This window comes from Triturus cristatus, chromosome 4_1 (assembly GCF_964204655.1).
Source record: "Triturus cristatus chromosome 4_1, aTriCri1.1, whole genome shotgun sequence".
Classification (NCBI taxonomy): Eukaryota; Metazoa; Chordata; class Amphibia; order Caudata; family Salamandridae; genus Triturus; species Triturus cristatus.
Window position 1 is genome coordinate 70136352 of NC_140585.1, and position 27622 is coordinate 70163973.

The 27622-nt window shown below is 54.9% G+C and overlaps 1 protein-coding gene across 2 annotated transcripts in view; it reads left to right on the forward strand.

Annotated features, from left to right (window-relative positions):
• Nucleotides 1–6582: 6582 nt before the first annotated feature.
• Nucleotides 6583–27622, forward strand: part of RHOD (ras homolog family member D) — a 135534-nt gene continuing 114494 nt past the window's right edge. Inside the window, exon 1 of one of the 2 annotated variants that reach the window (XM_085651616.1) lies at nt 6583–8090. In XM_085651616.1, the coding sequence (XP_085507742.1) occupies nt 7953–8090 (138 nt within the window). In that variant the 5' untranslated portion in view covers nt 6583–7952. The remainder of the gene's footprint in view (nt 8091–27622) is intronic. The other variant, XM_085651615.1, reaches the window with a different exon arrangement.

Consider the following 27622-nt stretch of genomic DNA (forward strand, 5'->3'; position numbering starts at 1 on the left):
CTGTAGCCTTCAGCCTCTGCAGCTCAGCTCCTCCAGACAGGATGCTCCAGGGCACCCGGCCATCACTGCATCACTACTACTGCCCTGTTGGCACTGGCAGAGGGCCAGGAGACCCTTGGGAAGCAGAGGTCAGTCTCAGGGTCATCGAATAAAGACAGATTTAAGACTTCAGCTGCCAACAGAGTTACATCAGATCCAGGTTAATCTGAAATATTCCTGCTCAGACCTCTGTTCATTCACTTTTGGGAACAAGGAATAAAGGATAAAAAGCACCCCTGAAAAGAGGAACTGAAACTGGCGGTGTTACTGCCTATAAACTCTCCGGCACTGCTCTGGCACTATCGACCGTGGTAGGGGGTAGAATTGTGAACAGTTCTTGGCGTCAGCTGTCAAACTCTGAAATCTGGTTTTTAATCCTTGAATAAGCCCAGGGCAGGGTTGACAGGGTAGATCCGGATCTCCAAGGACCTCACGCTGCCAACCGAGATTCGGCTTTTTAACACCAATGTAAAATCATTCCTTCTGTATGGAGCAGAAACTTGGAAGACAACAGCGACCACCAACAAAGTCCACACCTTCATCAACACCTGCCGGAGGAAAATCCTCCCAATCCACTGGCCAAACACCATCAGCAACAATGACCAATGACAGCAGACTTTACAACTCCCTGCTCATGAAGAAATCATGAAAAGATGCTGGGGCTGGTTAGGTCACACCCTCCCTGAGCCCCCATCAAACACCACCAGGCAAGCCCTGACCTGGAACCCGCAAGGGAAAAGGAAAGGAAGGCGGCCAAGAAACCCCCGGAGTCGAGGCCTTGAGGCAAGGAGGCAAGGAGGCGGGTTACACCCGGAGTCAGATTGAAAGAAAAGGCCAGCACACAGGTTTCATTTGTTTCAATTGGTCCCAGACTGCACCGGAGTGTGCTGGTTGATGGCGACTGCGCCGGAGTGTGCTGGTTGATGGCGACTGCGCCGGAGTGTGCTGGTTGATGGCGACTGCGCTGGAGTGTGCTGGTTGATGGCGACTGCGCTGGAGTGTGCTGGTTGATGGCGACTGCACCGGAGTGTGCTGGTTAATGGCGACTGCGCTGGAGTGTGCTGGTTGATGGCGACTGCGCTGGAGTGTGCTGGTTGATGGCGACTGCGCTGGAGTGTGCTGGTTGATGGCGACTGCGCTGGAGTGTGCTGGTTGATGGCGACTGCGCTGGAGTGTGCTGGTTGATGGCGACTGCGCTGGAGTGTGCTGGTTAATGGCGACTGCGCCGGAGTGTGCTGGTTGATGGCGACTGCGCTGGAGTGTGCTGGTTGATGGCGACTGCGCTGGAGTGTGCTGGTTGATGGCGACTGCACCGGAGTGTGCTGGTTAATGGCGACTGCGCTGGAGTGTGCTGGTTGATGGCGACTGCGCTGGAGTGTGCTGGTTGATGGCGACTGCGCTGGAGTGTGCTGGTTGATGGCGACTGCGCTGGAGTGTGCTGGTTGATGGCGACTGCGCTGGAGTGTGCTGGTTTATGGCGACTGCGCTGGAGTGTGCTGGTTGATGGCGACTGCGCCGGAGTGTGCTGGTTGATGGCGACTGCGCCGGAGTGTGCTGGTTGATGGCGACTGCACCGGAGTGTGCTGGTTAATGGCGACTGCGCTGGAGTGTGCTGGTTGATGGCGACTGCGCTGGAGTGTGCTGGTTGATGGCGACTGCGCTGGAGTGTGCTGGTTGATGGCGACTGCGCTGGAGTGTGCTGGTTTATGGCGACTGCGCTGGAGTGTGCTGGTTGATGGCGACTGCGCCGGAGTGTGCTGGTTGATGGCGACTGCGCCGGAGTGTGCTGGTTGATGGCGACTGCGCCGGAGTGTGCTGGTTGATGGCGACTGCGCCGGAGTGTGCTGGTTTATGGCCTACCCCCCAGGAGGGGCAGTAGGCATCAGTAAGTAAGGATACGACCAGTTGCATAGGAATGTTGGACCAATACTGCTGTGTATTATGCAAACCAAGGAACATAAACCTATGTTGTGTTGGTGCTGGTCATATATTTCATCAGTGCGCGACCTCTTCAGATGTGTCTGTAATCTGAGTTTTTGTCTTGAATTTTGACCCTTTGTCCTGAAGTTTTACAGTAGCCGTCCAGAGTGTTTATACTTGCCAGGTGGTCACCCTGAGTTCCACTCTCTCGACCTCTAGGCACTAGTGTTGTCCTTCTCTTCACAGGCCCGATGGGGTGAGGTTAGATAAGGTCACTTTTTAGGTCGAGCCTAGGGCAGCGCGCATGCGCTGCCCTAGGAAAATGACCTCTTGGAATCGATCAGTACTTTTCACACGCTCGTGCGTGTGGTATTTTGGGGCTTTCTTTCTATTGGCCTTTGCGTGTGTAGGCAGCACGCAATTGGGCAAAGGTGGGTGCATGTCCCACCTTTGCCAGGAATTGTAGCCGCCCATGGCCTACGGCTTGCAGTTACGCGCAGCATGCCATCTGTTTTTCGCGGGCACAAGCGCGCTTGCGCGCACCACTCTCTGGGTTGTTGTTGTTACTTTCTTGCCCCAGACACCCTACAGCTGCAACGCTGCCTGCACCCCTCAATCAATACCAGCCTTCCCTGTCATTAGTGCGGGCGCCTTACACACTTGTGGCTCTTGCCTATGGTATGGGAAATGCACATGAACCGCATTTGTTGTTTAGTGTTTCTCCCGCCGCTCCTCACTCGGCCTGGCAGAGGGGCCCTGCTTCGCCAGCAGTGAATCCACGAGGTTTGGGCGGCAGCTAGTGAGTCACACGCCTCCTACTGTACGATAAACGAGGAGTTCTAGTGACACTCGAGGGGGGGCGGCTTGACGTTACTCCGCCTGCAGTGAAGCCCTGATCTCTAAGCAGAGTGAGTCAGCGGTCTCATGGTTTATGCTAAAGATGCGCTCTAGCAGCACGCTGTGAAGACGCGCTACAACATCAAGTTACACATAGTTGTAGCGCCACCTAATAATAACCTTCAGGCAGTCATCGCCCTGCACCCAAGTATCCAAGAACTTGAGGCTCCGCTGCAGGTTCCCCAGGGACCCGTCCTAGCTCCACTGTCGATCAACACGTATGCTCATGGGTGCACCTCATGGAATCACACCATCTGTGTTACCCAGTGTGCGCAGCCCATCCTGTGACTAGGCGTCGCATCACAGTACCGGAACAATATGTACACGTTTATGCAACGTATCCACTACTAGATGTGGGAGGTCTGTCCGAATGGACCAAAGACTGAGGCGCTCTATTGGCCCAGTGGAGCATTGAAACGCGACCGTTGATTGGCCATAGCTACTGAGAGATGCCCGCGAGCCAGAGGCCAACGCCAGGAACCAGGGATGCTTGAGGGATTCGGAACAGGCGTCCCAGGTAAATTCACTGGTCACTGCTGTGGTGGACTATCGCCAGAGCAGAGTCTGTGTGATATCCCTGAACGCAAACCATCCCACTGAACCTGGAAGAATGTAAGAATGTTGTATTCACGTGCCCCATGACCCCTCTGTTACACACACACACACACACACACACATACACACGCACTCTCTCTCTCCCCCACCTCCGTGGTATTAGGTTTATTCCAGCCACAAATGAAAACGAATGAATTTAATTTTTGCTGGTGGACCCCGCAATGTTTTAGGGTACTGTGATGTCATATTACCACATGTGCAGTGTTACTCTAAAGCCCAAATTCTGTGGAGGCTGTTAACAGCAGTCACTGACCCCAGTGGAATTATAAGTGTGGGTAACACTGGGGTTCCGCGGAGTTCCACCGGGAGATTTCACCTCCTGCAGGCGCGCAGGGTCTCAGGGCAGCGCCCGGGCAGAAGCGTCACGTCGGCACAGTAAGTCCGCTGTCCTTCAGTTGCTCCCCAAACCTCCGAATGGCTGTTGCTCCCCTGCCCCCTAATAACCAGGACCCCCGGCAGGTCATGGTAATTCTGCTGCGGGCAAAAAAGGAAATGACCACCGGTCATTAGGGCCTAAATCTGCAGCGATTGTAAATGTGGGATGATGCTGGCGCCACACATGCTCTGCAAGGACCGTGTGCGCGAGGGCCAAAGTGGAGACGGGTTCTTGTTGCACAACCTGAACCCCCCCTGTGGGTACAAGGCGACCAATGGATGCTTTAATAAATACCGCAAAACTTTCCTTTGCAATAATCGTTTGCCCACTCATGATACAATAATGAGACCCCCCCGACCCCCCCCCCCCCCCCCAGGCGCGCTCCGCTGCTGCTTTCTCACTAGCAAAGCCTCGCACGTTTCAAGCCGAGCCTGGTCTGCTACCAGAGTCGGACCGTACCATGATGGCACCATATGCGCGGAGGTACGAGGGGCTTCTACTTATGTGCCCCGCATCGCGGGCTCGACGGCTGCCCCTTGTCCCCCCACGGAGGACGGGACCCGATGCAACAGCCAGGCGTGTTGGTTTGTATGGTTCTCCACAGCCGCGGCTTTATAATACTTGAGACACCGCAGTCTCGGAATCCACAGCGTGTAGGAAGGTTCTTCATGGCAAAAACAAAGCGAGGGTTTTAGAGAAAAGGAGGAGTAAAAAGAATGCATGTCACCCCACCAAAAAGAAATTGATACCATGCACCCTGCCTTCAGGGACCCTGGCACAATGCCCTTATTTCTATAAGTGCGATGCACTGACTTTGGGGGGAATGTCAAGTGAGCACCTTCTTGGGGTGGCCCCGCCCCCACCTTTCACTGTGGGGCGTTGCTGACGCTCTGCACGTATCCTTTGGGCTCCGGGCGCCGTTCCTCCGCGCGCCCTCGTCCAGGGAGGGGTCCTGTGGCCAGGGCCTCTCACGCAGCCAAAGTACACGTTTATCCCATTCTGATAACAGGCCCAGTGAGGTTGGCTGGTGTGAACGCTTGGCGCGGGCCCCTCGTCTTCACAAAGTGTGCCCCGTGCATGGATTGCATGTAAGCACCGGGCCTGGGCATTTCTTTTACTCGGGGAAGGGCTCAGATGTGAGTATCGGGTGAGGGTGGGAACGCAGGCCGTTTGGGGTTATTGATGGCCGCCATTGTCACTGCGGCTGGGACTTCCAGTTTCTGATGGCGCGGAGCCCAGGGGGGGGGGGCAGTTCTTTCAGCTCTATGCAATGACTCCTTCACATGCAAAGCGCCCTGAATCTGCATCCAAGCAGACCCCGGCATGGGGGACAAAACACTTATAAGGTCCCAAAGGCGAGACCTATTGGTTATGCCAATGCTTGTTCTCATGTGCCTCGAAGTATCCGGTGCTACCTGCTTAGGACACGAGGCGCTCCTGCGACCTCTGCTGGTGATGGGAGTGGGGGCGGGGTAGTTGGTTCTGTGCACGTGTGACCTGTACACTGCCTTTCAGAACCGTGACCTCTTTCTCCACCCGATCCCCCTCCTGTTCCTCACTCTCTCGTCTCCCCCCGTTTCAACCCTCCTGGACTCCCTACTTACCCTCGACCTCTTTTCTCCTCTTCTCCAGCCTTGTCTCTGCTTCTCTACTATCACCTCCTCCTTTCGTTCAATTCTCTTATTTGTCCATGAGCCCTCTTCTCCCAGAGAACTCTCCCGGTGTCACCCTCTCTTCTCCTTTTATACTTTTAGTGTGCCGCAATGGCTGTATTTAAAACCCTATCAGCCCCTTCCTGCCTGCTTTCAGCCCCCCCCCCCCCGCGCCCCCCGCCGTCACAGACATACACTTCTGTATCCTCGTCCCAACAAACAGCCTGGCACCTAAGGAACTTGAACCCCATCCCCGGCACCAAGGGAAACTAGACGGGGGCACCCTGCGAAGTGCATGGAGGGGCCCCCAGGCTCCGGAACAGAGGCCGGTGCACCTGCCGGAGGCCCCTGAAGCTTAGCTGTGGACGGTTCAGGGGTGATTGTGGGGGCTGAGGTGTTACGGGGTCTCGTGGGCTACTGTAGCCCTCCACCTCCCTTCGAGTCGCCCACCTGTCTGCAGCCCCGCTTATTAAATTCGAAAGCTTTTGCTTGGTTTAATTAATTTTTATATATAACAAACTTTAAATTTTACAACACTAATATTATTAGAAGCTCTCAATGCGTTTCATTGATCATAAGTCGCTCTCAGTGCAGAAAAGGTTGGAGACCCCAATTTGTAGTCCGTCAGGGACTGGCCTGTGAAGGGCCCCTCTGCTTCATCATTTTATTCACCAACAGCAGCGCGGGCGGCAAATGTCTTCCGCCCAGGGCGCACTCTGAGCAAGGGGCGGCCCTGCCCACATCAGTCTGAAGGGGCACTGCCCTGGCTTCCACCAGGGCCCTTGCCACCTCCAGTTATGCACTCCCTTCGCTAGTCCTCTCCCTCATTCTACTCACTGCCCCCCTTATGTCTCTTAGTCTCGCTGTCCCTCGCTCCACCCTGTTCCACCCACTGCCCCTCCAGTTTCTCACTCTCAATGCCTCCTTCCTCGATGCCGCGGTCCCTCCCTCTCCCTGGCGTCCCCTCCCTGCCTGAGTCACTCCAACTCCCATGAGTCATGAGCCCGCTGCCCTCCCCCTCTCGCTCCTGGTGCACCTGCCCGCCCCGCCTACCCCCCCCCCCCCCACCCCCCTGCAGGCGCAGGGCTCCCTCTGCCAGAGAGCACAGAGCTTCATTCACATCTGTCCTGAGCGCGGAGTCCCTGCACCCACCGACCCCTATACTACCCTACCCCGTCTGTGCCCAGCCTGCTCCTCTGTGCGCCCACCCTGCTCCCCCCTGTGCACCCACTGCACTCTCTGTACCATCCTACCCCCTCTGTGCCCAGCCTGCTCCTCTGTGCGCCCACCCTAGCCCCCGTGCACCCACTTCACACTCTGTACCACCCTACCCCCTCTGTGCCCAGGCTACTCCTCTGTGCGCCCACACTGCTCCCCTGCACCCCTCTGTACCATCCCACCTTCCGTGTCAACGGTGCCATCTCTGACTGACCTGTCCCTGCCTGTGCCCAGTCTGTCCTTCTTTGTGCTTACCCTGTCCACTGTGCCAGTCCATCTACCCTCTGTGCGCCCAGCCACCCACCCGCCGCAGCCTTCCTCACTGTGCCCTCACCCTCTTCCTCCCCCTCTGCCTGCTTGTCCACATAGGCTCGCCCCTTGTGCCTTCCCCGGGCTGTGGTGGGCAGGATGACCTAGGGGTCCCTTCTAAGAACAGACGTCTCCGCGCCTGGGAGAGGACGGGGGACATCTGCGTCCACTGACAGCCTGTCCACTGGAGGACGTACCCACTGACTGTCCACTAGGAGGAGACACGGCGGGACTCTATGCCCTCTGAGAGCCTGCCCACTGGGGAAGAGCAAGAACAGGAAGCTGCGCGCACTGAGAGCCTGTCCACTGGAGGACGTGTCCACAGAGAGACTGTCCACAGGGAAAGACCGGGAGCACCTGTGTCCACTGAGAGCCTGTCCAACAAGGAGAAGTCAGGGAGCATCTATGTCCACTGAGAAACTGTCCACAGGAGGACGTGTCTTCTGAGAAACTGTCCACTGGGAGAGGACAGTACGGAACTCTATGCCCTCTGAGAGTCTGTCCACTGGGAGAGGACAGGACGGAACTCTATACCCTCTGAGAGCCTGTCCACTGGGAGAGGACAGGACGGAACTCTATGCCCTCTGAGGGCCTGTCCACTGGGAGAGGAGAGGACAGGACGGAACTCTATGCCCTCTGAGGGCCTGTCCACTGGTAGAGGACAGGATGGAACTCTATGCCCTCTGAGGGCCTGTCCACTGGGAGAGGAGAGGACGGAACCCTATGCCCTCTGAGGGCCTGTCCACTGGGAGAGGATAAGTAGAAGGCGTGCTCGCTGAGCTCGGGTCCATCACCGAGAGAGGACAAGGAGGGCCCGTGCCCACCCAGAGCGTGCCCACCGGTCTCTGCGTGCCCTGAGGCCGGCCTACTCCCCTGCGCTGCTCGCTCCAGGGGGCAGGCAGGAGGGTCTCCGTGATAGAGGCGCCATGGGGGAGGGCGCCAATGGCACCGCGGGGGGCCGCGGCGGCGAGGCCCCCACCAGCGTCAAGGCCGTCATCGTGGGGGACGGAGGCTGCGGGAAGACCTCCCTGCTGATGGTGTTCGCCAAGGGGGACTTCCCCGAGGTAAGGGGGCGCTTACTGCAGGGTGGGAGTGGGGCACTGCAGGGGTGTGTGCCGTACAGGGGCACACCGGGGGGGGGGGGGGGGGTGGAGGGAGTTCTATACAACACGAGGGCAGAGCAGGGGTGGGTACCATACCGCGCACACCAGGGTGTATCTGTGCCACAGGAGGGCACACTAGGGTGTCTCTGGACAACCGCATGGCACAGCCATGAAGTGGACCGTTTTAATGCTGTCCCTGCCTGTCACTCAGGACTGAGTGTGAGGCAGAATCAAAATCTGCGCTCAAATCAAGACAAGCATTGGCATAGCCAATAGGTCTCGCCTTTGGGACGTTATAAGTATTTAGTTTTGCAGCACAATATCCTGGGTGCAAAAACATCAGCTGTTGCATGTCTAAACACTTATATGGTTACTAAGGCGTGACCTATTGGCTATGCCAATGTTTGTTTAATGTGATATGGATTTATATCAATTAGTTAAATATTATTGAAACTATATCTAATGATGTTGTTTTACATATGTTTTACATATTTTGCAATGTCTTTAATTGGTTGAGCAAATCAAATTAAAGTGTAACCCTGAAACAGCAGCAGCCCATTTCAAACACTGGCTGCACCCGTTTGTAATGGGTCCTTCTACCTCCATTCGTACCGTTCACCCTACATTACTGTCTAATTGTAGGTATTTTGTTAACCATTGTTTTAGTGAGTGCAATGTAGCGATAGGCTAAAGATAATCTCTGCTCACCCCCTTGTTAGGGGATAGAGAGTGAATGAAGGAGTTAGAAAGAGAAATAGAGAAATGGGTGAGAGAGAGAACAAAGGGTGGAAAAGAGGGTGAGAGGAGAGAGAATGAAGGAGAGAAAGAATTAGAGAGGGCAGAGAGATAGAAGGAGAGAGACAAAAAGAGAGTGGGGGGGGAATAGAGTTAAGAAGTGAGGAGGAAAAAGCCCCACCCAATTTTGCCTTGTCGTGTTTGCGATTATTAAAATATTGAGAAAGAGAGAAACGGGTGAGAGAGAGAACGAAGGGGGGAAAGAGAGAGGAGAGAGAACGAAGGAGAGAAAGAATTAGAAAGGGGAGAGCGAGAGAAGGAGAGAGACAAAAAGAGAGTGGGGGGGGATAGAGTTAAGAAGTGAGGAGGAAAAAGCCACACCCAATTTTGCCTTGTCGTGTTTGCGATTATTAAAATATTGAGAAAGAGAGAAACGGGTGAGAGAGAGAACGAAGGGGGGAAAGAGAGAGGAGAGAGAACGAAGGAGAGAAAGAATTAGAAAGGGGAGAGCGAGAGAAGGAGAGAGACAAAAAGAGAGTGGGGGGGGGGGAATAGAGTTAAGAAGTGATGAGCAAAAAGCCCCACCCAATTTTGCCTTGTTCTGTTTGATATTACATTTAAAAAATAAAGAAATAAATAAACAGAGTGCGGCCAACATAGAATTCAGCATATGTGGCGGTGCTGCAGCGAGGCCGACGGAAGCTTCAGGGGGCGCTGCAGCGAGGCAGCTGGGGTTCAGGGGTACTTCAAGGGGCGCTCTGCAGTCAGACCCTCGGACTCTGCAGCCCCCTCTAGAGCTCGTGGGATCCATCGCTGCAGGCAGCTGCTGCACCGCTGGCGGAGTCCACGGGGCACTGCAGCGCTGAAGGCACAGCTCATGGGCGACTGCAAGGCTGGTGGTGGGAGCTGATGCCAGTGAGAAGCCACAACTGGGACAGGGAAATGTAAGGAGGAAACAACAGTAGAGATGGCAATGAAAAACAAGCATTGGCATAGCCAATAGGTCTCGCCTTTGGGACCTTACAAGTGTTTAGCCATGCAACAGTTGCATAACTAAATACTTATAAGGTCCCAAAAGCGAGACCTATTGGCTATGCCAATGCTTGTTTCTGTTTATTACTGCTCTGTAGTAATGGTGGCGCACGGGTGCCAGCATTACTACATAGAAGTAATAAACCGGGGAAAAAAAACGGGCTCACGCCACGGAGAACATCAAAGCGGCCGTGGGGTCCTGAAAGTGATCGCGAACAAACATCAAAGCGGCGGCTGCGAAAGTGAGGCCCGCGCGCCCGCGCACATGCACTGTAGCTCTAGACTACAGTAGCACTTTTTTGAGCCCTCACAAAAAGTCTCGACAGACCAGCGTATGCGCTGGGTCAGGCGAGACCTAAAGAGAGGGGCAGTGAAAGGAAAGGTGCTATAAAAGGAAAGTAGAGCTGTCAGCGGGAGGAGAGGCAGCGCAATAAGACAGGAGAACAGTGATAGGAGAGAAAGTCATTGTGACCAGAGAGAAGCAACCACTGCAGCAAAGGGGCCCGCAAAGGGATGGGGGGGAGAAAGATCATAGAAAGATGGTAAATGACTGTGAGAGAGTGGGCAGTGACGCGAGAGGCAAAGGAAACACATTTGATAACAGGAGAGAGTTTCACAGACAGAAGAAAGCGGGGGCCTGTGGTAGAAGAGGGGAGGGAAGTGACAAAACAGAATGAAAGGCAGTGACAAGAGAAGCAGGGGACAGAACAGGGGGTAGAAACAGGAAAAACAGGGTGTGAAAAATCGAGTCCAGTGATAGGAAAACGAGTGGGTGCAGTGACCGAACAGAGTAGGCAGTAACATTAGAGAGAGGGAACAACAACAGGATGAGCGGCGATCAGTGTGAGCTGGCAAACGGTGTAATGGCTGGAGAGACAGAGGGGCAGTGACACAAGAGAAAACAAGCATTGGCATAGCCAATAGGTCTCGCCTTTGGGACCTTATAAGTATTTAGTTATGCAGCACAACATCCTTGGTGCAACAACATCAACTGTTGCATGGTAAACACTTATAAGGTCCCAAAGGCGCGACCTATTGGCTATGCCGATGCTTGTTCATCATTGTGGCTCTGAAGCAGTAACATTTTTCAGGAAGGGGATCTGGGTAGAAAGAGGCACTTACTTTCCTTGGCCGGCCCCATTGCAATGAACCAGCCTCGATAATCGATATTACAGGGCTTCGGTATCTCGGTCACGTTAAAACTTGCCTTTCCAAACAAGAACTTGTCTGCGTTTGTTGCTTACGAGGAGGCGGGACAGCGGTTTTCCCAGGGGCAGGATCGCCAGGACAACAAGCATTGGCATAGCCAATAGGTCTCGCCTTTGGGACCTTATAAGTGTTTAGGCATGCGACAGTTGGTGTTGTTGCACCAAGGATATTCTGCTGCATAACTAAATACTTATAAAGGTCCCAAAAGCGAGACCTATTGGCTATGCCAATGCTTGTTTCAAACAGGGCCCAGATGATTCTAGTGGCCGTAACTAGTGTTGTGATCCACGTTTCGTTTATCTCACTCTTGATGTTCAGCTTGTGCTTGCGCCCGGTACCATGCCTGTGGCAAGAAGCTGTTTTGCATTTTTTATCTGTGAAGAGGACAAATTCCTTTCGGGGTGAGAGAGTAAGGCTGAAAACTGCTGCTAGGTATTGGGTGATGCCTGGCTAGAAACTTCCTGAAGCTGATCCAGTTAAAGATGGAACTCTTACTAAAAAATCTCTCAGCAAATGCAATTGACTCTTATGGCCCACTTTGAGGGGGGCTGCTCCTCAACAGCCCCCAGTGCTGAATAATCTAGGAGTCCTTTAGACTCCGATGTGCCAGCTGTTACAATGTGTTTTCTTTTAAGAGTTCGGTCTAGAATCTCTTTATCGACTTTAATGCACGAGATCAAAGTGAACAATGATTTTATTCACTCTGGCATGGATCACTAGAATGCCATCATTTTAGGCCTGTAATGCAAGAATTTGTGTAGCGTACAAACCAAACAAAATGTGGCGACAAGTTTCATCCTTTGGGTTTGGAAACTTGCCTCGTGGCAACTCAGTACCTTCCATAAGAACCATATTCAAAGCTCTTTGCATCAGGCATAAGACCTGTTGCACAACCAGTGTTTGACCCAAAAAACCTTCATATACAAACCGGACACTAAACTTCACTCATTCTCCAAAAGATTTTCACAGTTCAGGTTAAAATGCACCAAATGGGGGCAGCACATCGTTCAGGCTATTAGGGTCAAAACTGTGAAATAAGATCCCTTTCTTCATGAAAAAATGAATCCAACACGCTCCAATTCAGGAGATCTTTAAAAACCTGTTTACAGTAAAGACTCTAGGCAGCGAACATAAAGTTGTGATTTCCAAGTATTGATTCAAGGCACCTCTTTTTGGTTTAATGTTTAGCTGCATACATAACCCTCTGGATAAACAAAGGGTTTAGCCTATGCTGGCCAAAACACGATTTTAACTCTTAGACCAGTAACTTGCCCTGTGGTCCTGGCACCGGCACCAGTGAGAGGGTCCCATGAGCCTTGAGGCGAGTTGATGTCATGCATTTGGGATACCATGGCACCTTACCGGGCTTGCAGTTATTGACCCTAGGAGTGTCAATCATGCAGCGTCTCAAATGGATGTCCACTAGTTGAATAGGTGAATAAGTTTTACTCACATTTTCACACAATTAATTAACATGCATTCTGGTAGCTCTGCGTTGCTTCACTACCACGGTGTGCTCTCGGCCCAGAGACAAAATTAGAGCAAACTAAAACCGTTGCTGCACACCCGCTGGCATGTATGCCCGCTGTGCCTCAGTGAAGGAAACATACGGGCAGGGAACAATTGTTGTGTGCTAAGCAGATTAATTCATGATTTGGATTAAAAACTAGGTTTATAATAAATCCACATAGACTGTTCAACTTCCAAGTTGTCATTTTATTTGAGATGATGCTTAGGAGTTAAGAAGGCCCCCTAGCGAGTATGCGCCCTTCACTAGTGTGCGGCGGGCCAACATACCAGCGTGTGTACAGCAGCTTTTATTTTTTTTTTTAGTTATCTCAAATAGAGTAATGTTACAATTTAAAATTAGGAGGAAAAAAATTGTATTGGAACATAGGGCCCCTGACGACCTGAAGTTATATGGAAGTCTTACTTCTAATTAACGGAATGACGCATAGGCTGCACTGGTACGGGTGTGTGGTCCGGGGTTAGACCAGAAATCTGCGCTTAGAAGTACCAGACAACAATTTTCACATCTCCAGTATGGCTTAGGCAAAGCTATTTATTGTCGTGTGGTGTGTTTCCGTTCTTCATCCTTGCTGAAAAGGGAATGAAATTTATGTAAAATAGGCCTTGGCGAAATTTCAGTTAACCGGATGTAATTTGCATAGATTTGGGAATTTCTTCTTATAATTGTTATATTGTCATGTGAAATTCCATGTTGCACAATTACTCCGCATTTTTGGCAAAATTATTGAGGCCCGCGAAAGGGATTAGGGACGCGATCAAGCGCCCGCGAAAGTGAAAGTGATCACGGGCGCGATCAAGCACGGCTGAGGTACACATGGCGGCTGCGCGCGTGCACGCTCACGTGCACGCAGGCTTTAGGCCACAGGCAGCACTTGGAAAACCCGCATAGAAAACCTCTCGGCCAGACCAGCCCATGCGCTGGATCAGGCGAGACCTAAAAAAGGGACAAAAGATGGAAACACGTGAGAGAAGATGGGTGCGAGAAGGGAAAGAAGGACACGTGTGGCTAAAGAAAATTCGGACGTGATAGAGAAAGAGCAGGGAGCGAGACATTGGATAGAAATGTGAGAGGGTAGGAAGAGAATGGGCAAAGACATCAGGGGCTCAGAACCTCCATACATATATAGATTGAATCCGTGACGTGACACTATCGAGGCAAAGAGAAAAGTCCTATTGTCTGGATTATTCTATCCAGGTGTGTGGCGAGGCCCCCTGATGGGTGTAGGCAGACTAGAGACTGTCTGCTATTCTAAAGGCCGACGGGGGAGGGGGCTCCAGAATCCAATCATCTGCGCGCTGGATCAGGGAAATGATGTTTTCCGTACACTCCAGCAGTGCTTTAAATGGACCGGTACTCGCCGGTACTGAGTACCGGCACTTCTCAGTTTTCTCCCCCTGAGTGCCGGAGCTTCTCTTTGGGCAAGGAGAGTCCCGTTACTCCCAGAGCTGGTCCTGGTGGTGGCGCTGGAAGGGAGGGTGCTGCTGCTTGTGTTGGATGCGCTTGTTGTTCTATAGGATGTTTGATTGAATAGTTTAAAGTCCACCAACCTCTCATCCACTCTGAAAAACAGTGGCTATTATTAAATGCCTGGCTCACAGCCATGCCCCCAGACACGCCCCTAACTGCCCACCCAGTCTAATTAGTGAGTACCCGCACTTCTAATTTCCTATTAAAAGCACTGACTCCCGTCCAGAAAGGCAGTGGGCACAGGCCAAGTTGAAAGAGTAAACCTGGGGGAGGGGTTGTAGAGAGGCGCCCGTGAAACATGGGGGGGTGGACTTCATTGCTCATGGCCTTACATGCATGTGACAGTCTCCATCAAAGGCGGCTGGTAAGAAAACAGAGAGGATGTGGCTTAACGACTAGAGCGGCCGACTTAGAAGTTGGGGAACCAGGTTCGAGTCTGGCGGAGGCTGAAGCATCCTATGTTTCTAAGCAAATCACTTATTCTACCCATGCCTTCAAAAAAAAATAAAAAATGCGTCCGTCTAAAAGCAATTGGTGCTCATGTAAAGCATTCTGATACTTTCGGGTCGAGTTCCCGCCACACAAAACCGCAATAAATAATGACTCAGAAGTTAGGGCTTGGTGCGACAAGCCCCCGCCCTGGTGTTTTATGTGGATGAAATATGGCGGCCGATCCCACTGGGTGCGAGGCCCCCGCTGCGGGATGCCCTCAACCCCTGTCTGAGTTCCTAATTGAATCACACATGCTTCAGGAACCTCCTGAAATGTAGATTATTGGAATTTTCTTTTTAAATGAACCTTTGTGGACTCTCAGGGTTTGTGATCGCTCCCTGTAGTGTCACCGGTGAATGGGCAGGGGTGCCTCGGGTCAGAGGTGGATCTGCGGAGCTCTTTGTAGTGTCAGTGGTGAATGGGCAGGGGTGCCTCAGGTCAGAGGTGCATCGGCAGAGCTCCCTGTAGTGTCAGTGGTGTATGGTCAGGGGTGCCTCGGGCCAGTGGTGCATCAGTGGAGCTCCCTGTAGTGTCACTGGTGAATGGGCAGGGGTGCCTCAGGTCAGAGGTGCATCGGTGGAGCTCCCTGTAGTGTCAGCGGTGAATGGGCAGGGGTGCCTCGGGTCAGAGGTGCATCGGTGGAGCTCCCTGTAGTGTTAGCGGTGAATGGGCAGGGGTGCCTCGGGTCAGAGGTGCATCGGCAGAGCTCCCTGTAGTGTCAGTGGTGAATGGGCAGGGGTGGCTCAGGTCAGAGGTGCATCGGCGGAGCTCCCTGTAGTGTCACTGGTGAATGGGCAGGGGCGCCTCAGGTCAGAGGTGCATCGGCAGAGCTCCCTGTAGTGTCACTGGTGAATGGGCAGGGGTGCCTCAGATCAGAGGTGCATCGGCGGAGCTCCCTGTAGTGTCACTGGTGAATGGGCAGGGGTGCCTCGGGTCAGAGGTGCATCAGCGGAGCTCCCTGTAGTGTCAGTGGTGAATGGGCAGGGGTGCCTCAGGTCAGAGGTGCATCGGCAAAGCTCCCTCTAGTGTCACTGGTGAATGGGCAGGGATGCCTCAGGTCAGAGGTGCATCGGCAGAGCTCCCTGTAGTGTCACCGGTGACTGGGCAGGGGTGCCTCAGGTCAGAGGTGCATCGGCAGAGCTCCCTGTAGTGTCACTGGTGAATGGGCAGGGGTGCCTCAGGTCAGAGGTGCATCGGTGGAGCTCCCTGTAGTGTCAGCGGTGAATGGGCAGGGGTGCCTCGGGTCAGAGGTGCATCGGTGGAGCTCCCTGTAGTGTCAGCGGTGAATGGGCAGGGGTGCCTCGGGTCAGAGGTGCATCGGCAGAGCTCCCTGTAGTGTCAGTGGTGAATGGGCAGGGGTGGCTCAGGTCAGAGGTGCATCGGCGGAGCTCCCTGTAGTGTCACTGGTGAATGGGCAGGGGCGCCTCAGGTCAGAGGTGCATCGGCAGAGCTCCCTGTAGTGTCACTGGTGAATGGGCAGGGGTGCCTCAGATCAGAGGTGCATCGGCGGAGCTCCCTGTAGTGTCACTGGTGAATGGGCAGGGGTGCCTCGGGTCAGAGGTGCATCAGCGGAGCTCCCTGTAGTGTCAGTGGTGAATGGGCAGGGGTGCCTCAGGTCAGAGGTGCATCGGCAAAGCTCCCTCTAGTGTCACTGGTGAACGGGCAGGGATGCCTCAGGTCAGAGGTGCATCGGCAGAGCTCCCTGTAGTGTCACCGGTGACTGGGCAGGGGTGCCTCAGGTCAGAGGTGCATCGGCAGAGCTCCCTGTAGTGTCACTGGTGAATGGGAAGGGGTGCCTCAGGTCAGAGGTGCATCGGCAGAGCTTCCTGTAGTGTCACTGGTGAATGGGCAGGGGTGCCTCGGGTCAGAGGTGCATCGGCGGAGCTCCCTGGAGTGTCACAGGTGAATGGGCAGGGGTGCCTCAGGTCAGAGGTGCATCGGCAGAGCTCCCTGTAGTGTCACTGGTGAATGGGAAGGGGTGCCTCAGGTCAGAGGTGCATCGGCAGAGCTTCCTGTAGTGTCACTGGTGAATGGGCAGGGGTGCCTCGGGTCAGAGGTGCATCGGCGGAGCTCCCTGTAGTGTCACTGGTGAATGGGCAGGAGTGCCTCAGGTCAGAGGTGCATCGGCAGAGCTCCCTGTAGTGTCAGTGGTGAATGGGCAGGGGTGCCTCAGGTCAGAGGTGCATCAGCAGAGCTCCCTCTAGTGTCACTGGTGACTGGGCAGGGGTGCCTCAGGTCAGAGGTGCATCAGCAGAGCTCCCTGTAGTGTCACTGGTGAATGGTCAGGGGCGCCTCAGGTCAGAGGTGGATCGGCAGTGCTCCCTGTAGTGTCACTGGTGACTGGGCAGGGGTGCCTCAGATCAGAGGCGCATCGGCGGAGTTCCCTGTAGTGTCAGCGGTGAATGGGCAGGGGTGCCTCAGGTCAGAGGTGCATCGGCGGAGTTCTCTGTAGTGTCCCTGGTGAATGGGCAGGGGTGCCTCAGGTCAGAGGTGGATCGGCAGAGCTCCCTGTAGTGTCAGTGGTGAATGGGCAGGGGTGCCTCAGGTCGTAGGTGCATCGACGGAGCTCCCTGTAGTGTCAGTGGTGAATGGGCAGGGGTGCCTCAGATCAGAGGTGCATCGGCAGAGCTCCCTGTAGTGTCAGTGGTGAATGGGCAGAGGTGCCTCCGGTCAGAGGTGCATCGGCAGAGCTCCCTGTAGTGTCACTGGTGAATGGGCAGGGGTGCCTCAGGTCAGAGGTGCATCGACGGAGCTCCCTGTAGTGTCAGCGCTGAATGGGCAGGGGTGCCTCAGATCAGAGGTGCATCGACGGAGCTGTAGCGTCAGTAGTGAATGGGCAGGGGTGCCTTAGGTCAGAGGTGCATCGACGGAGCTGTAGCGTCAGTAGTGAATGGGCAGGGGTGCCTCAGGTCAGAGGTGCATCGACGGAGCTGTAGCGTCAGTAGTGAATGGGCAGGGGTGCCTCAGGTCAGAGGTGCATCGACGGAGCTCCCTGTAGTGTTAGCGGTGAATGGGCAGGGGTGCCTCAGGTCAGAGGTTATGTTATGTTATGTTATGTTAATTTATTTCTTCTATAGCGCTCGGCTACTCCGAGGAGCATCCCGGCGCTTTGATGAAGAATATCGGCAGGCAAAACAAGACATAACAACTAAAAAAGCAGACAGAAGAGAAGAATCAAGTTTATTTAGTAAAAAGTTTATTTAGTAAAAAGCCACGTTTTAAGCTCTTTTCTAAAAGCAAGGAGACTGGGAGCCTGTCTGAGAGAAAGTGGTAGTTCATTCCACTCCTTCGGGGCTAGGTAGCGGAACGATCGACCTCCCATCCTTGCACGCCTGATAACAGGGACTGTCATTTTGGATAGACAAGATGATCTCAAAGACCTGCTGGGTACATATCGGGAGAGACGTTTCCTTATGTACTTAGGGCCAGATCCTTGTAAAGCTTTGAAGGCAAAAGTCAGGCACTTAAAAAGAATTCTTTTAGGGATCGGTAGCCAGTGTAAAGAATTCAGTAAAGCCGTGGCACCTGCTCTTCTCGGGAGCCCGTAAATAGCACGGGCAGCCGAGTTCTGTACCACTTGCAAACGGGTCAAAAGATATTTTGGTAGACCCAAGAGAAGGGCGTTTGCGTAGTCCAGTCGAGATCCGATCAAGGCCTGAACAATAATCTTCCTATGCTGGAAAGATACTAGAGGAAGAAACTTCCTCAGCATCCGTAAAATGCCAAAGCATTTACCTGAGAGGCACAAAATCAATCAATCAATCATTGACACTTATAAAGCGCGCTACATACCCGTAGGGTCTCAAGGCGCTGGGGGGGGGGGGGGGGGGGTGCCGCTACTGCTCGAACAGCCAGGTCTTCAGCTTCTTCCTGAAGGAGAGGTGGTCTTGGGTCAGGCGAAGGTCGGTCGGGAGGGAGTTCCAGGTCTTGGCGGCCAGGTAGGAGAAGGACCTTCCTCCTGTAGTCGCTCTTCGGATGCGGGGGACGGTGGCGAGGGCGTGGTTGGCTGATCGGAGGTGGCGTTTGGGAGCGTAGAAGTTGACTCGGCTGTTGAGGTAGCTCGGGCCTTGGTCGTGTAGGGCTTTGTGTGCGTGGGTGAGGAGGCGGAAGGTGATTCTTTTGTTGACGGGGAGCCAGTGAAGGTCTTTCAGATGTCCGGAGATGTGACTGGTTCGTGGGATGTCGAGGATGAGTCTGGCTGAGGCGTTCTGGATCCGCTGGAGTCTCTTCTGGAGCTTGGCGGTGGTACCGGCGTAGAGGGCGTTGCCGTAGTCCAGTCGGCTGGTGACGAGGGCCTGGGTGACGGTCTTCCTGGTCTCGGTGGGGATCCACCAGAAGATCTTCCGTAGCATGCGAAGGATGTTGAAGCACGCCGAGGAGACGTTGTTGACTTGCCTGGTCATGGAGAGGGAGGAGTCCAGGATGACGCCCAGGTTTCGTGCATGGTCTGTCGGTTTGGGTGCGGTGCCCAGGGCGGGAGGCCACCAGGAGTCGTCCCAGGCGGAGGGTGAGGAGCCCAGGATGAGGACCTCCGTCTTGTCCGAGTTCAGTTTCAGGCGGCTGGTCGTCATCCACTCGGCTACCTCTTTCATCCCTTCGTGCAGGTTGGCTCTGGCGGCGGCGGGGTCGTTGGTCAGGGAGAGGATCAGCTGGGTGTCGTCGGCGTAGGAGATTATGCTGAGGTTGTGTTTGCGTACGATGGCCGCGAGGGGGCTCATGTAGACGTTGAAGAGGGTGGGGCTCAGAGATGATCCTTGGGGGACGCCGCAGATGACTTCGGAGGCCTCTGACTTGTACGGTGGTAGGCGGACTCTCTGTGTTCTTCCGTCGAGGAAGGAGATGATCCATTCCAGCGCCTTGTCCTGGATGCCGATGTTGCTGAGGCGCCGTACTAGGGTGCGGTGGCAGACCGTGTCGAATGCCGCGGAGAGGTCTAGGAGGATGAGGGCCGCTGTTTCTCCATTGTCCATCAGGGCTCGGATGTCATCGGTGGCGGCGATGAGGGCGGTCTCGGTGCTGTGGTTGGCTCGGAAGCCGGACTGTGAGGGGTCGAGGGATCCGTTCGTCTCGAGGAAGGCGGCCATCTGCTTGTTGACGGTCTTCTCGATGACTTTGGCTGGAAACGGGAGGAGCGAGATGGGGCGGTAATTCTTGAGTTCGGTGGGGTCCGCTGTGGGTTTCTTGAGAAGAGCGCTGAGTTCGGCGTGCTTCCAGCTCTCGGGGAAGGTGGCGGTGTCGAAGGATGTGTTGATGATGTCTCGCAGGTGGGGTGCGATGACAGCGTCGGCCTTGTTGAAGACGTGTTGAGGGCAGGGGTCGGTCGGTGATCCGGAGTGGATGGAGTTCATCGTGCGGATGGTGTCTTCGGTGCTGATCGGGGTCCAGGCGTGGAGGGTGGTGGTGGGGGGTGGTTGTTCGGTCATGGTGTGCGTTGGTTGGTTGTTGAAGCTGTTGTGTATGTCGGCGATCTTGTTGTGGAAGTATGAAGAGAGGGAGTTGCAGAGGTCTTGCGATGGGGTGATGTCGTTGTTTCCTGCGCTGGGGTTGGAAAGCTCTTTCACGATGTTGAAGAGTTCCTTGCAGTTGTGTGCGTTGTTGTCCAACCGGTCCTTGAAAGCTGTTTTCTTGGCGGCGCGGATCAGCTGGTGGTGTTTCCGGGTGGCAAGTTTGAAGGAGGTCCTGTTGTCCGGTGTTGGTTCCCTTCTCCAGACTTTCTCGAGGGCTCGGCAGTACTTCTTGGAGCTCTTGAGTTCGTCGGTGAACCATGGGGCCTTCTTGCTGCCGGGTCTGCTGGGCGGGGTCCTCAGTGGGGCGAGTTCGTCCGCGCAGTTGTCGATCCACTTCGTGAGGTTGTCTGCGGCCTGGCTGGGGTTCGCTGAGCTGGCAGGAGGGTGCTGGCTCAGGGAGGTGGCGAGCTGGTCTGCTGTGATCTTGTTCCAGCTTCTGCGGGCGTCCTGTTTCTGGTGGTGGTGGGACGTCGTTCTCTTGAAGGTGAAGTGGACACAGCTGTGGTCCGTCCATTGAAGCTCTGTGGCGTGGCTGAAGTTGATGTCTGTGCTGGAAGAGAAGACTGCGTCGAGTGTGTGTCCGGCGAGGTGGGTGGGGGTGGACACCAGTTGCTTGAGTCCCAGGTTGGCGAGGTTGTCGAGCAGGGTGCTGGTGTTGCGGTCGTTGTTGTTCTCCAGATGGAAGTTGAGGTCTCCCAGGAGGATGTAGTCGGCGGAGGGGAGGGCATGCGGGCTGACGAAGTCGGCGATGTCCTCGCTGAATTGCGTGCGTGGTCCAGGGGGTCGGTAGATCAGGGTGCCTCTGAGGGTGGTGTTCGGGTTGGTGTGGATCTGGAAATCAATCAATCAATCAATCAAGACATTTATAGAGCGCACTACCTACCCGTAGGGTCTCAAGGCGCTGGGAGGGGGGGGGGGGGTGCCGCTACTGCTCGAACAGCCAGGTCTTGAGCTTCTTCCTGAAGGAGGGGTGGTCTTGGGTCAGGCGCAGGTCGGCCGGGAGGGAGTTCCAGGTCTTGGCGGCCAGGTAGGAGAAGGACCTTCCTCCTGTAGTGGCTCTGCGGATGCGTGGGACGGCGGCGAGGGCGTGGCTGGCAGAACGGAGGTGGCGTTTGGGAGCGTAGAAGTTGATGCGGTTGTTGAGGTAGCTCGGGCCTTGATCGTGGAGAGCTTTGTGTGCGTGGGTAAGGAGGCGGAAGGTGATTCTCTTGTTGACCGGGAGCCAGTGCAGGTCTCTTAGGTGTCCGGAGATGTGGCTGTGTCGTGGGATGTCGAGGATGAGTCTGGCTGAGGCGTTCTGGATGCGCTGGAGTCTCTTCTGGATCTTGGCGGTGGTTCCGGCGTAGAGTGCGCTGCCGTAGTCCAGTCGGCTGGTGACGAGGGCCTGGGTGACGGTCTTCCTGGTCTCTGCGGGGATCCACCAGAAGATCTTCCGAAGCATGCGCAGGATGTTGAAGCACGACGAGGAGACGGCGTTGACTTGCCTGGTCATGGAGAGGGAGGAGTCCAGGATGAAACCCAGGTTGCGTGCGTGGTCCGTCGGTTTGGGTGCGGTGCCTAGGGCGGGGGGCCACCAGGAGTCGTCCCAGGCGGAGGGCGAGGAGCCCAGGATGAGGACCTCCGTCTTATCTGAGTTCAGTTTCAGGCGGCTCGTCGTCATCCACTCGGCTACCTCTCTCATCCCTTCGAGCAGGTTGGCTCTGGCGGCGGCGGGGTCGTTAGTCAGGGAGAGGATCAGCTGGGTGTCGTCGGCGTAGGAGATTATGTTGAGGTTGTGTTGGCGTGCGATGGCCGCGAGGGGGCTCATGTAGACGTTGAAGAGAGTAGGGCTCAGCGAGGATCCTTGAGGGACGCCGCAGATGACTTCTGTGGCCTCTGACTTGTACGGTGGTAGGCGGACTCTTTGTGTTCTTCCGTCGAGGAAGGAGACGATCCATCCCAGTGCCTTCTCCTGGATTCCGACGTTGCTGAGGCGCTGCACTAGGGTGCGGTGGCAGACCGTGTCGAAGGCCGCGGAGAGGTCTAGGAGGATGAGGGCCGCTGTTTCTCCGTTGTCCATCAGGGCTCGGATGTCGTCAGTGGCGGCGATGAGGGCGGTCTCGGTGCTGTGGTTGGCACGGAATCCCGACTGCGATGGGTCGAGGGATCCGTTCGTCTCGAGGAAGGCGGCCAGCTGTTTGTTGACGGTCTTTTCGATGACTTTGGCTGGAAACGGGAGTAGAGAGATGGGGCGGTAATTCTTGAGTTCGGTGGGGTCTGCTGTAGGTTTCTTGAGTAGAGCGCTGAGTTCGGCGTGCTTCCAGCTCTCGGGGAAGGTGGCGGTGTCGAATGAGGTGTTGATGATGTCCCGCAGGTGGGGTGCGATGACAGCGTCGGCTTTGTTGAAGACGTGGTGAGGGCAGGGGTCGGTCGGAGATCCGGAGTGGACGGAGTTCATCATGTGGACGGTGTCTTCGGTGTTGACCGGGGTCCAGGCGCGGAGGGTGGTGGTGGGTGGCGTTGCTGTGGTCGTGGCGTGCGTCGGTTGAGTGCTGAAGCTGTTGTGTATGTCTGCGATTTTGTTGTGGAAGTAGGAGGCGAGGGAGTTGCAGAGGTCTTGCGATGGGGTGATGTCGTTGTTTCCGGAAATGCAGGTGTTCGGCGCTGGTCAGGGTGTTGTCGGTGCTGGTCGTGAGACGGATGGTGCTCCTGTGGACGATGGCGATGCCTCCTCCCATCTGGTTGGCGTTTCGGTCCCTCCGGACGATCTTGTAGCCCTCTGGGATAGCGATGGCGATGTCGGGAGCTGAAGAGGCGTTCATCCAGGTCTCCGTGAGGAAGGCAACGTCCGGGGCTGTGGCGTCTAGAAGGTTCCAGAGTTCGATGGCGTGTCTGTGGACGGAGCGGGTGTTGAGCAGGATGCACTTGAGGTGGGTGCTGCTGGTGTTCGTCTTGGCGGGTGCTGGTGTGAGGCTGGTCCGGATGCAGGAGAACTTGCAGGCGTGGCAGCTGAAAGGTCCGTGGGTACCTCGTGGAGCGGCTAGGTGGCATTCTGGGAGTCGGCCGGTGTTGAGTGCGGTGAGGGTGGCGGCGGAGTACGTCAGGCGGGTCGGTCGGGCTCTTCGGGGGCCAGGGGTCCTGGCACTGGGCGCGGTCCAGGCGAGGACGGGCGTAGACGGGCTTACCTTTGGCGCACCTTCGGCGCTCAGGCGGCGCGCCCGCTGCGCGAGACCGCTGCGCGTTCGCACGGTCGCCATTTAAGGCGAAGTGTGCGGGTGGGCGGAGCAGCTGGGAGGCGGGAGCGGGGAGGGTACAGAAGAAAAAGGGGCGGGGCTAATGGCGGTGGCGGGAAGCGGGAGCGGGGAGGGAGAGCGGAGGGCGGTGAGGTAGGCGGGCAAGCAGGAAGGAGACAGGCACAATGGAGGTCAAAAACACGAAGAGGAAATGGCACAGAAAAAACAGGCAATAATACAGGTCAAAACACGAAGAGAAAACGGCACAGAAAAAACAGGCAACAATTCAGGTCAAAACACGAAGAGAAAACGGCACAGAAAAAAACAGGCAACAATTCAGGTCAAAACGGGGGAAAAACAGTGGGAAAACGATCTTGGGCACAGAAAGAGAACAAGCACAAATTTCAGGCAAAAACGGGCTAAAACCGAAAGGGGAGCGCTCAAGGCGGCAGCGAAGTCGGCGCTGAGGCAGAGGCAGGCACTGGGGGCACACGCAGCAGCTGGTGGCCGTGCGGCGTGGGGGTGTCCCACAAGTGGGTCACACTCACCTGCGTCGTACGGTCGCCATATAAGGCCAAGTGCGAGGGTGGGCGGAGCAGCTGGGAGGCGGGAGCGGGGAGGGTACAGAAGAAAAAGGGGCGGGGCTAATGGCGGTGGCGGGAAGCGGGAGCGGGGAGGGAGAGCGGAGGGCGGCGAGGTAGGCGGGCAAGCAGGAAGGAGACAGGCACAATGGAGGTCAAAAACACGAAGAGGAAATGGCACAGAAAAAACAGGCAATAATACAGGTCAAAACACGAAGAGAAAACGGCACAGAAAAAACAGGCAACAATTCAGGTCAAAACACGAAGAGAAAACGGCACAGAAAAAAACAGGCAACAATTCAGGTCAAAACGGGGGAAAAACAGTGGGAAAACGATCTTGGGCACAGAAAGAGAACAAGCACAAATTTCAGGCAAAAACGGGCTAAAACCGAAAGGGGAGCGCTCAAGGCGGCGAAGTCGGCGCAGAGGCAGGCACTGGGGGCACACGCAGCAGCTGGTGGCCGTGCGGCGCGGGGGTGGCCCAAAGGACAATTCACTGTCCACAATCACTCCCAAATTTTTAGCCTTGAGAGACACGTTGTCAGGTGGAAACAGATCTTGTGGCCACCAAGCTTTCCAGTCTGGTTCACAGGTGCAACCAAAAAAGAGCAGCTCCGACTTATCGGAATTGCACTTTAATCCATTACACCCGAACCACTCAAAAACCGCACCAAGGAAATCCCTGATCTGTACGCCGTCGAATGACCCGCCCCTATCACAAGCGAACAGGAGCTGGGTGTCATCGGCGTAAGATACGATCTGGGCGCCAAAAGACTCCGCGACTACCGCCATCTGCGGAGCTCCCTGTAGTGTCAGTGGTGAATGGGCAGGGGTGCCTCAGGTCAGAGGTGCATCGGCAAAGCTCCCTCTAGTGTCACTGGTGAATGGGCAGGGATGCCTCAGGTGAGAGGTGAATCGGCAGAGCTCCCTGTAGTGTCACTGGTGAATGGGCAGGGGTGCCTCAGGTGCATCAGCAGAGCTCCCTGTAGTGTCAGTGGTGAATGGGCAGGGGTGCCTCGGGTCAGACGTGCATCGGCAGAGCTCCCTGTAGTGTCTCTGGTGAATGGGCAGAGGTGCCCCACGTCAGAGGTGCATCGGCGGAGCTCCCTGTAGTGTCAGTGGTGAATGGGCAGGGGTGCCTCAGGTCAGAGGTGCATCGGCAGAGCTCCCTGTAGTGTCACTGGTGAATGGGCAGGGGTGCCTCAGATCAGACGTGCATCGGCAGAGCTCCCTGTAGTGTCACTGGTGAATGGGCAGGGGTGCCTCAGGTCAGAGGTGCATCGGTGGAGCTCCCTGTAGTGTCAGTGGTGAATGGGCAGGGGTGCCTCAGGTCAGAGGTGGATCGGCAGTGCTCCCTGTAGTGTCACTGGTGACTGGGCAGGGGTGCCTCAGATCAGAGGTGCATCAGCAGAGCTCCCTGTAGTGTCACCGGTGAATGGGCAGGGGTGCCTCAGGTCAGAGGTGCATCGGCGGAGCTCCCTGTAGTGTCACTGGTGAATGGGCAGGGGTGCCTCGGGTCAGAGGTGCATCAGCAGAGCTCCCTGTAGTGTCAGCGGTGAATGGGCAGGGGTGCCTCAGGTGAGAGGTGCATCGACGGAGCTCCCTGTAGTGTCAGCGGTGAATGGGCAGAGGTGCCCCAGGTCAGAGGTGCATCGGCGGAGCTCCCTGTAGTGTCAGTGGTGAATGGGCAGGGGTGCCTCAGGTCAGATGTGCATCGGCAGAGCTCCCTGTAGTGTCAGTGGTGAATGGGCAGGGGTGCCTCGGGTCAGATGTGCATCGGCAGAGTTCCCTGTAGTGTCTCTGGTGAATGGGCAGAGGTGCCCCAGGTCAGAGGTGCATCGGCGGAGCTCCCTGTAGTGTCAGCGGTGAATGGGCAGAGGTGCCCCTGGTCAGAGGTGCATCGGCGGGGCTCCCTGTAGTGCCAGCGGTGAATGGGCAGAGGTGCCCCTGGTCAGAGGTGCATCGGCGGAGCTCCCTGTAGTGTCAGTGGTGAATGGGCAGGGGTGCCTCAGGTCAGAGGTGCATCAGCAGAGCTCCCTGTAGTGAATCGGCAGCGGTGCCTCAGGTCAGAGGTGCATCGGCAGAGCTCCCTGTAGTCTAAGTCAGGAAACTACCATTACAACGCAGTCATTTCAACTCACTACATTGACAACGCAATCATTACAACTCAACTGCCTTTACATCGCATGCCACTGTAACGCATGTCACTATAATGCATGCCATTACAACACAAGTCACTACAACGTTATGTTATGTTATGTTAAGGTGATTTTTAAAGCGCACGATTACCCGAAGGTGTCCTGGCGCTGGATTACTTCTCTTTAGACAAGGCCAGGGCGAGCGGGATTATTTATCAAAAGTCCTTTCTAAAACTTAACAGATTCTTGGCATTTCTCAAATGGAATGGGAGCTCATTCCAGGCCTTGGCACAGAAAGTAAAGCTTCGACCACCCCAGTGGGCTTTTTTTGTTGGCGGAACAGCGATCAGTTTTGCTTCTGATGTTCGAAGCGTGCGCATTGGTTTATACCATTGGAATTGGCTTTTAAGGTGGTCAGAACCCTCTCCATGCAGTGCCTTGAACACCATGCATAGTGATTTGAACTGTACCCGGTTTCTAACCGGGAGCCAGTGCAGTTTTTTTTATCACATTGGAGATCGGGGCAAATTTTGGGGTACCTGTAAGGAGTCTGGCCGCGGCATTTTGGAGCATCTGGAGCTTGTGTAACAGCTTTTGCTGGATGTTTAAATATAAACTGTTGCAATAGTCCAGCCTTGATAACACCAGGGCCGTAACCACTGTTTCACGACAGTCTAGCGGCAGGAGATTCAAGACCTTTCTCACTGTTCTTAAAACGCACCCTGTTTAGAAACGACCGCATTGACCTGAACTCCCATAGAGAGTTTCTCATCCAGCAGGATCCCCACATTTTTGACCTTTTTAGCAGGGATGGGGCGAGACCCCAATGAAGACGGCCACCATGAGGGGGGCCAAAAATTGGGGTTGTTTCCAAACAACATCACCTCGGTTTTATCCGAGTTCAGCCTCAGGCAGTCACCTGCCATCCATCGTCCAACTTCTTCCATACAGGACTGGAAGCGCCTATCCAACCCGGTTTCTTTGCCAGGTAATAGCGCTACCACAATTTGCATACGAGGTGATCCCGAACGCACTAATAACTGGTGCCAAAGTTGAGACATATACATTAAAGAGAGTCGGGCTCAGGGACGACCCCTGCGGGACGCCGCATGGTAGTGAGAAAGGTTTTGATTGAAATTTCCCCAATGCTACTATCTGGCTTCTGTCGGCTAGAAAATAATTCAGCAACTCCCAAGCTTTGCCCACTACACCGTATTGTTTTAAACGGCCCATCAACCTCCCATGATGGACAGTATCAAATGCGGCTGAAAGATCTAACAAGATCAGGGCTGCCCTACCTCCCTGATCCACCGCTGATCTAATCTCTTCTGTGGCTTTAATCGGGGCTGACTCAGTACTGTGTCCTTCTCTGAAACCGTGTTGGGAAGAGTCCAACACTTGGGCTTTCTTCAGGAAGGTACTGAGTTGTCTATTCATCGCCTTTCCCACCATCTTCGCGGGAAGAGGAAGGAGGGAGATTGGCCGAAAGTTATTAGGATCATGAGGGTCAAGGCCGGGCTTTTTTAAAAGAGGTAAAATGGAAGCCATCTTCCATAGATTAGAAAACTGTCCATATTCATAGATACCTT